Source organism: Hippoglossus stenolepis, chromosome 13 (assembly GCF_022539355.2).
Source record: "Hippoglossus stenolepis isolate QCI-W04-F060 chromosome 13, HSTE1.2, whole genome shotgun sequence".
NCBI lineage: Eukaryota > Metazoa > Chordata > Actinopteri > Pleuronectiformes > Pleuronectidae > Hippoglossus > Hippoglossus stenolepis.
The window spans coordinates 3435532-3445220 of record NC_061495.1 but is presented as its reverse complement, the minus strand read 5'-3'; the positions used below and the strand labels follow the sequence as shown (position 1 = coordinate 3445220).

At 42.3% G+C, this 9689-nt stretch overlaps 1 protein-coding gene across 2 annotated transcripts; it reads right to left on the bottom strand.

Moving 5' to 3' along the window:
- Positions 1-559: 559 nt before the first annotated feature.
- LOC118119965 (signal transducer and activator of transcription 1-alpha/beta-like) lies at positions 560-9503 on the bottom strand. 2 transcript variants are annotated; one of them, XM_035174484.2, is made up of 24 exons: positions 9369-9503; positions 8485-8609; positions 7909-8053; positions 7713-7808; positions 7126-7203; positions 6949-7027; positions 6786-6874; positions 6388-6539; positions 5990-6142; positions 5722-5814; positions 5247-5306; positions 5124-5153; positions 4950-5040; positions 4833-4862; positions 4279-4362; positions 4065-4166; positions 3353-3488; positions 2762-2799; positions 2481-2557; positions 2205-2344; positions 1697-1864; positions 1474-1534; positions 1296-1353; positions 560-1098 (listed from the first exon to the last, which is right to left on the bottom strand). In XM_035174484.2, exons 2-24 carry the CDS (start codon positions 8607-8609, stop codon positions 970-972), a joined length of 2214 nt encoding a protein of 737 aa, XP_035030375.1. In that variant the 5' UTR covers positions 9369-9503; the 3' UTR covers positions 560-969. The 2 variants fall into 2 exon arrangements, with proteins under 2 accessions (XP_035030375.1, XP_035030376.1); XM_035174485.2 differs by having other exon boundaries at positions 2208-2344.
- Between the last annotated feature and the right edge of the window lie 186 nt (positions 9504-9689).

Sequence of the window (9689 nt, the reverse complement as noted above, 5' to 3'; positions counted from 1 at the left end):
CGGGTTTAGTTCAGAAAGACGACTTCTAGACTCTCACTCATAATTCCGTTGTGTATTTGAATTGATGTCAGGGGTCAGGTCAATCCTATTTATTAGATCAGCTGTTAATGTGTCTAGATTAAAAACAGGGTTTCATTTTAACAGGAAGCTGCAGCTCACTATGATTCATGGTGTGTGTGTGTGTGTGTGTGTGTGTGTGTGTGTGTGTGTGTGTGTGTGTGTGTGTGTGTGTGTGTGTGTGTGTGTGTGTGTGTGTGTGTGTGTGTGTGTGTGTGTGTGTGTGTGTGTGTGTGTGTCAGTTATACAACTGATTACAATCAACAGGTTAACCCCTGAATACTGATTTCAGTAGATGGAAAATGATATGCAGACCTTTTTAAATAAATGTTTCCCCTCTATATAATCGCCGAGTCTTTTTCTAGCATGGAAATCAGGTTGATATTTTTTTTTTTTTTAAACAAGCACGTGAGACACAAGACCGCTGAATGTTTCTGTCCAATAAATAAAATTGTAACTATTGGTTCCGTGCTGAAGAGAAATACTTCTTTTGAGAATGGGGTGCAATCAAATATCTATTTTAACAAACAAAAGTAATAAACGTTGGTAGTACAGCATCATCATTTATCATCATCATTTGTCATCACCATCATTTATCATCATCATCATCATTTGCTCAACAGCTTCAGAAACCTGAGGCACAAAGTTGGTGCAAATATTCAACATAATAAAATACATTAGCCAGCATCTTATCATTGGGTATTATATACATTTACCATTTACCAAGATCTTTAAGCCGCCCAGTTAATTGAGTCATCATTTACGTTTGTATGTACATATACAGTAAAATGCTCGTACTTCACACTTTGGTCATTGTACGAGTAGAATCAAATCTATATTTAAAGTAAAAGATTTAGAGTAAAATCATTGTGTAGCAACAATAACTTTTTGCCTCTGGACGCCAGCCCCTTTTCAGATGTTGAGACAAGGATCATAGAAGTTGACCTCAGTCGACGGAGCAGCTGGAGGAGACCAGACAGGAGATCCAGGTACATCTAGTTGATGATGAAAGAGTTCCTGAGCCCGCCAAGGTTCCTCTGCCTACAGGAAAAACAATATTTACATTAATTGCAGAGTCAAAGTCTGAAAAAAGAAAATCTGACCAATTTCCTATTTGAAAAAATCTGTGATGACTGAAATGGGGAGATACCCATCTCTCTCATTAGTACCCCTCTGTGCCCTGCCTGTCCAATTGTATTTTGGCGTGAATGAGACCAAATTGGCGCAGTAAAACTCACACTGGATTCTGGGTCGACTTCCATCTGCAGCTGCGGAGATGAAGGTGGTGTAGGAAAGCTGCAGGTGAAAAACACATTGCATTTGTACTGTACAGCAGGAAACAAAACAGAGTGGACAAATAACTGTGATGCGAAAAACATTAACTCGTGTGTGTGTTCGGTTTAATTCTGAACTTACACTGAGGTGGGGACGAGTGTCCTCCCAATATATCCGTTTGTTTGTGCAGAAAAGTTGGTCCCTGCAAAGATAGACGATTAGGAATTAGATCACGTTCAACAACGATCGTTTGCTTCCACTGGCTTTACAACGGTGACGTTCAAAATCCATTTGTCATTGAATAAGACACTTGGGGAATAATGTGTTCGGATTGTAAGGGTGAGATTCAAGTAAGAGACGATACCGCTGAGTCCAAAGGCAGCGTCTCTGTGGATGTCTGGGTAAAGATAGAGCAGCGGATTCCTGGTCGGGTTCCCCTCCTCTTTCACACTGTAGCGGCAAATCGAGTCTGGCATGGACATTTTGGACAGATCATCCTTGGTGTAGGGATCCACCGCATGCAGTTGGGGCTCTAGTGAGGAAGCAAACAGACGAGAGGAGCAGAGAGAACAATCAGTTTTACATTGTGTATTGTTTTTTTATGTACTCAGACGTTTGTGTGTGAGCATCGCGTTAGTGGAGCAGCAGCAGCTCTGGTTCTATTCTCTGCGTCTACTCAAGCAAATGGTGCATCAAGTTTCCATGTCCTGGTTTAACTCTCACTGTGTTTTGCCATTTTACACAGTTACAGTGAGAATAAACGACAGAAATTTAAAAGGATTTAAAAACGAGTCGTGCAGCTCAGAAATCAGATGTGTGGGCTGATGTGAAACGACTGAAATGGACATGAAAATATTTCTGGAGAAACCCACCACCTTTGGCGTGGTCGACCCAGCTGAACGTGATGGCTCCTTCCTTGTTGCTCTCGCTGAAGCGGAGCAGAAAGGTCCCGGTCGGTTTTGCCCGCAGCAGCACATTTGTTCTCTTCCTGCTCACGAACCCCATGATGTGCCTGAAACCCACACGGTTTGTCAACTGAGAAGCAAAGTGACCTGAACCAAAATCTCCTTGTCCACGTGGTTATTATCTGAGGACGATGTGATTACACACAATGACACTTTACAAGCATGCTTTAAGATGTGTGTTACCCGTCACGCCAAAGATCCACCAAGTGTCTCTTGATCAAATCCAGGATTCCATCGATCCAAGTCCAGGTACTTTCATTCTGACACGCAGGAAAGCAAAAGGCAACATGTAAAGAGCATATTCACACACACACACACACACACACACACAATCAACAACACACACACACACACACACACACACACACACACACACACACACACACACACACACACACACACACACACAATCAACAACACACTGACTAATCAACAATATGGGGAGGATCTTGTTTAACTCTCACCTTGAATCGGTCCCAATGAACGAGACCTTCAGGAGCATCTGAGGAGAAACTCGGTTACGTTAATAAGGACGTATCTTTACAGGGAATGAGCACAAGAACCATGTACAGTAAATTAAATAATCACAGGCTGGTTTTATTGGGATTATCCACTGACAGAGTAATGACTGCGTGCCTGGAGACGCTGGCTTCGATGACAGTGATGGTGTTTTAAAGGAATAGCTTGAGATTTTGGAAAACTCCCACTTCATGCTGGGAGTTAGATGAGAGGATCCTGCTCATGTTAACCTGGTTAGCTTAGCTTAGCATAAAGACACCAAATAGGAGGACCAGCAGTCTGTCTCTTTCCAATTTCAAATCCCAAAAAATTCTGGAATGTGTCTTACTTGGACATTTGCTTTTTTTCCAGCTCCTCTGGTAAATTTGAGGAATATTTCCAGCAGAGCATGTCTGAAAGCCGTGCACGTCTCCAATAGCTACTAGTATATTGCTATTTAAATTTGCTCTAAAAGTCGATTCAGATGAACAGAGGCTGATCTGTTTGCAGGATCCCACAGGACAGTGGCTTGGTTCAGGGGGCAGCCAGAAACTCACCCACAATTCTGTCCCGGAGCATAGAGAGCTGGTTTTCATCGAGTCCTCGTTGGCCAACGGACAAGAACTGCCAGCTCAGAACCTGGGACAGCTGCTGCCAGGCGAGGGGGGGGGGCTCCAGGAACAACAACAGGTTCTGAAGAACAAAATGAGAGATTTGACACAGTTTTTGTGGCGAGGATTTGAAACTAGACGTCACTTCTTTGCAAATAGGATTCAAGGAATGAAGGACAACACTAAACAATTAAGTGCACAAGCAAACAAACGTTACAATGAGCAAGTATGAGTGTTGGGTGCAATATGGATGTGTCTTAAAAGGTCCAGTGTGTAAGATTTAAGTGAAAGGGATCTATTGGCAGAAATTTTACATAAAATAATCCTATTGTGTTTCATCTAAATCGTAAAAATGGTTGTTTTCTTCACCCCAGAATGATTCCTTCATATTTAATACTTTATATTTGTATCGGGTCCTCTCTACGGAGGCTGCCATGTTTTTTACAGTAGCCCAAACTGGACAAACTAAACTTCTTTTGAGTTTTTAATACAACAACAGGAGGCTGCCACAGCTTCTCTTTTGGAAGGGGAGGGGGAGGCGAGGGGTGTTCAGCACTTCACCACTAGATGTCACTGAATTCTACACACTGAACCTTTTTAGCTGCAGCTACACGTCCTGATATTGTTTCTTTGCTGTGTTGAGGTGTAATGGCATTACCCTCGGTTCGCTGCTGGACAACACATTGCACCACATGACCGAGGCCCAGGCAGCCGGCATCTGATTACTGCTGGAGACGACAACCACCGGCAGCGAGCTGGCCTGGGTCCACACGGGAGGAGAACATTCAATTTACTGCCTGAGCACCGTTTTCCAGTGCTTCACCGAAGTGGAAAAGGAAACTGCTGTTTATTTAAAGTTCATGTCCACTCACCTCGATGTTACACCCGAGTCCAGCGAACTGAAACTCTGTCACGAACTTAACGATGTGGAGTTCCTCCGTCACGATCACTCGACTCTGATAAAAGGAAGAACAGCACATTGTTAAAGGAGGGTAAAAGAATCTGACACTGTAAGTATTTGTAAGCAAAGACGCTTAGTAAGAACAAAGTCCGATACTACATAACAAAATGATGCAGCACAGTTCACGTCTGTTTCGCATTCAACACACAAAGAAACACCTGAGATGAAGAAGAGGGAGCATTCCCCGTATCACCTTATTTAAATGAGAATATTTCAAGGTTGTTTCAAAATTTGGAGGAAAATTTACTTGACCATTTGTAAGGCACGGATTTATTTCAATAGTACTTCAGTACCACTCACATGTTGATAGTTCAAACCTGGAGGGCAACATTAAAACTAAGTGTTTAAATAAGGTGACACGGTGAAAGCTCGTTTGTTTTCTTCATGTCAGGCACTTTGTACTTTATGTTGAAATATAAGAAAGTGATTTTTATTTAAGTTATGAATATGAATGTCTCCTCTTACCTCACGTTTTACTCTGCTTTCCTTGAGTGACTGAAAATGTAGGAAAAAAACAACATTATTTAATGTACAACAATCATACGTGTATTGTTCATAAATACAAAGTGTAATATTTCATACCATGTGAGCAAATTCTGCCACCAAGTCTCCACCAGGTTCGTCCACATCCAAAACCTTAGTGACGTCTCTGAGGAAACGAAACTGACGGAGCCTACAAAACATATGGGAATGAATCAGTGTTCCAAGAACGAGAGTATTTATGAGTGATCAGCGTTTACGGTAGCTTTTACCTACCGATTGATGGTCAAGATTTCTTCAACATCCCTTGATTTTTTACGAGAGAAACGAAGAAACAGTGTCATTCAAAAGGAAAATTCAATACAACAAGCTCAAGTTTAAACTGGATCTTTGACTTACTTGTCAAACACAGCTTTGACTTTGAGCAGGCCCTTGAATTCAGGGAGGTTTGCCAAGAACCTGAGAAGAAAATCAGTTCTTAAATCACAATTATTCTCTCAATGAGTGATCTCCCCCTCAGTAACCCCCAAATAATACTGAATATACAACTTCAGAGTCATGATATTTATTCCACACAGAAGTGATGTGTAACAAGTGTGTAGATTCAGCTACAAAGACCAAAAGTAACGACCAAAGCACACATCTATTACAATAACATGTTTAAAGCTCACAGACGGTGACTTTTTGACTCTGAAAAGAGATAAAAACTACTTCATCTTGACATTTTTTTTACGGTAGACAGTTAATTTAGAAATCAACGTTACGATAAAGCTTAAAAAAACCAAATCCAATTTTCTATAAACTAGATGTGAAATCACTCCACAGTGGAGAATATTTAATTCAAATATAAAAACATATGCAGGTGTGTCCTCACCGAACTGTCGCTGAGAACCGTACTCCAGTCTTCACTATCAGAGGTCGTTGTGGTGTACTCGACATCACAGGTTGTTTCTCCACCACTAGAGCGCTATAACACAAGACCACAACAATGTTTAAAGTGTGTGTGTGTGTGTGTGTGTGTGTGTGTGTGTGTGTGTGTGTGTGTGTGTGTGTGTGTGTGTGTGTGTGTGTGTGTGTGTGTGTGTGTGTGTGTGTGTGTGTGTGTGTGTATAATATAGACGAGTCCTGATGCCGTGTCTCACTTTGCAAGAAGCAACGTGAGCAAGGACAGTGTGAGCTCCTCGTGTGCTCCCAGGAGGCTGGAGGCATCAGTGCCGTTGTACTTCTTGTTGTGGTCTTGTAGTTTCTGCAGCTGCTGGCGAACCTGTAGCAGCACCTCTGCCACAGTGGTGAACCTGCACATAAGAACACACACACACACACACACACACACACACACACACACACACACACACACACACACACACACACACACACACATACACACACACACACATACACAGACACACAGAATACATGTCTGTCATCAACAATGAAGTGTTATGGTCGGAACAGAAAGATGCTACACACAAAGTATCCGAGTCAATGTGAAATATTAAATGTGAAAAGGTCGGAGCACTGCTGGGGGGGGGGGCCTCACCACTTCTGGAGGTGGTCCAGACTGGTGTCGACCGGACTTCCAATGCAGGACATCTGCTGTCGGCGCTTCCACTCAGGCAGCTCGACTTCAGTGAGAGCTGCCACCGTCTGCTCTGCCCGTTTTAAAACGTTCACTATTTCCAGAAGCACCGTCTGCAAAGAAACAGGAAACATTGGGTATTGTTCTGTATTTTATATAAACGTGTTTTCCAGTGGAAACCGTGGATATAGTGATCAAGTTATCTGCTTACAGTCATCATTTGGGGGGGTTTCATACAAGTTTGACTGTAAACAAGTAATTTTTGACAGTTTGTGGCGTAATAACAAGAGAATAAATCCTTCATTCATATACACGTGTGCCGCGTCAATGACAACAACTCAAAGCTGCATCTACAGTACCTGTTCTTTTTGTAGGATAAAATTGGCCTGGTTCAGACACTCCCCTCTCCCAGCAGCGTGGGACTGGGCCAACCCCACACACTGTTCCTCTGATGAAGACAAACGAGATAAACATGAAGCATGAACTCAATCCTAAAAACAATCCTCACGTCCGCTGCCGTACCTTTGCTTTGCCAGGTTTTCTCTAAGTAGTCGTAGTTTTCATACATGTCCTCCAGTGACTTTATCTCCTTCTTTAGCTCCTGCGTTAAAGTTCACAAATGTAGAGACAATAAATTAAGATTCTCCAGGATGAACTACAAACAACTGAGACATCACAGAACAGAAAGAGGGAGTTCACCAAAGTCTGCTGTTTCAGCTCATTCACTCCGTTGTCCAACTCTGTCAGCTTGTGTTCCACAGCTGCACTTTCACAACCCTGAGAAAAACGACAAAAAGATGTTTCTCTCTCTTTTCCCATTTGTGGGGTTCAGCGGTGATTCTGACAAACAAAAGGCTCACAGACAGAAGTGCATCTGTTTATCAGAGTAACAGGGATATAAGATTCATCTTCACAGCACTTGATCAGACGTGAATAGAAGTTATTATTCATCACCTCCACCGAGGACCTTATGTAGTTTGTTGGTTTATTTATTTGTTATAAGCAAGATTACACAAAAACAACACAACGCATTGGCATGAAACTCGATGGAAGGATGTGGTGCGTGTCGGGGGAAGAACACGTTACATTTTGGCGCTGGAATTTTTTTTTTTAGCATTTCTTAAACATTGTGAGATGTTGTGGTTTTCAACATTTTCACCATTCTCCAAGGGAATAACTTGCGGATCTTGATTTAAAAACAATCAGGCATATTTAAGGGATTGATAGATCAGACTGTCGGGCCCTGGTGGAGGTTTGCTCTGCACCGAGAGCCATTCTAGTTTTACCTGTTCTGGAGAAGCGGAAGCCAGGATTTTCTTTTCCTCTCGTAAACATTCAGAGAGGATTATGGCCAGGTTCCGTGGCTCATCTCGAAAGTGTGCCTGAATCATAATGAACAAACCCAAAAGAAAAAGTTGTGTCAATCCTCTCAATATCATAAATCATCCTAAATGTAGCAGTGATACAGGACGTCTCTCCTACCAGCAAGTAGTCCTTCATCCCTGGAAAATCAGGGCCATGCAAAATGTTGCTCTCCTGAGCAAAGCGGTTCCACTGCTGTTCCAAATACTGCAGGAGTGCACGGAAACACGCGCCTGCTTTGTTTTTATCCACAGCTGCTGAATCCCTGAAGCAAAGCAACAGAAAGATCCACTTTAGATGAAGGGTTGTGTCTTTCTGCATGTGCTGAATGAGAAGATACTGATAAAACTAAAGTGAGGGGAGTCGTCCAATAAGCCAAGTACATCAAGTTCAAACAGGAGGGGGAGCTCCGCCTTCACCCAAGTGGATTTGTAACATTAATTATCTTTTATTGCATTTTTTTGCCTTTTTCCTTATCTATTTATTTGTCAATGTTATTGTTGTATAGCAATAATTCAATACTGTATATACTTTGATGTGTGTACATTGTCCACAAAGATGTAAAGAATTATACTATCAATTAATATCTTGTGCAAAAGATAAACCATATCATTCAGTTAATTGAGCGTCTGTGTTTTCATCATCTGGGCATCGGTACAATCTGCCACTCTGTGAGTGTCACTGTGTCGGTCTCACCAGTCCTGGCTCTCTATGCAGAAGCAGAGGGAGTGGCGAATGTGTCGGGGGAATTTCCTCTCGTACAGTTGAGCCAAGCCGCCCTGGAGTAAGTTCAGCTTGAGCAGCTGCTGCCACTGGGCCATCTGGAAGTTCCCAACACAAACAGTGACCTTGCAGCACAATCACATCACTTTTACACTCGTTTTGCAAACTGTCATAGGGACAGCGGTGGAAACAGTGGTGGTAGAAAAAGGGTTTAAAACCTGAAAACTGCTTAATTGAAGATTATTGCATTCGAGTTTGGAAAAATATTTATACTTAGTTCCTTTTAAAGGTTCAATTCTACAAATTGAATCTAGACGTGATGTGTCATGGTGCAGCTGAACACCCCTCACCTCATCCTCCTCTTCCAAACAAGACAGAGAACCTGTGGTAACCTTCAGTTTTCATAAAAACTCGTAAGGTTCAGTTTGTCCAGTCTGGGCTACTACAGGAAACATGGCAGCCTCGGTAGAGAGGACCTGCTCCTGATGTAAATATAAATACACACATAGATCAAAACTATGATGAACTTTTAAAATGTGTGTGATTTCAGGCTGCGTCTACTTTTACATGTGCTGCCAAAAAATGGAGACTCACAGTTTCCCTTAATCTCCCCTCAGAAGAACTATTAGAGTTCGTAACAACCAGTAACACACCACCATTCATTTCTTCTTGTCCCCGTGTATTTCTAATGTTTGAAGTTGGTGCATGAACACCACACACACACACACACACACACACACACACACACACACACACACACACACACACACACACACACACACACACACACACACACACACCGTACTTCCATAACAAAGCAGAGCCTTCCCTTCCACACAGACATTTGAACACGTTACCTTGTGCTTGTCCCTGTAGATGATCCGTGGATAACAATCAGAGGTGGATCATCTCGCTGTGTGGTGTTCAGTGTGTGTCTGTGTGTTTCTTCCTGAACTGTACTTATACTGTGCCCACACCCACACACCACGTGATTCCCGAGAAACAGTGCTGCAAACCGTCAAGTTCACTGCTGCTCACACACTGTTCACTTCCGGCCTCTGAGCAATTCACAACATAAAGTGACACACACAACAAAAACAAGGATCAGTATTTTTAAAGATTTAGGTGAAAGGGATATACTGGCAGGAATTGAATATATAATAATCCTAGTGTTTTCA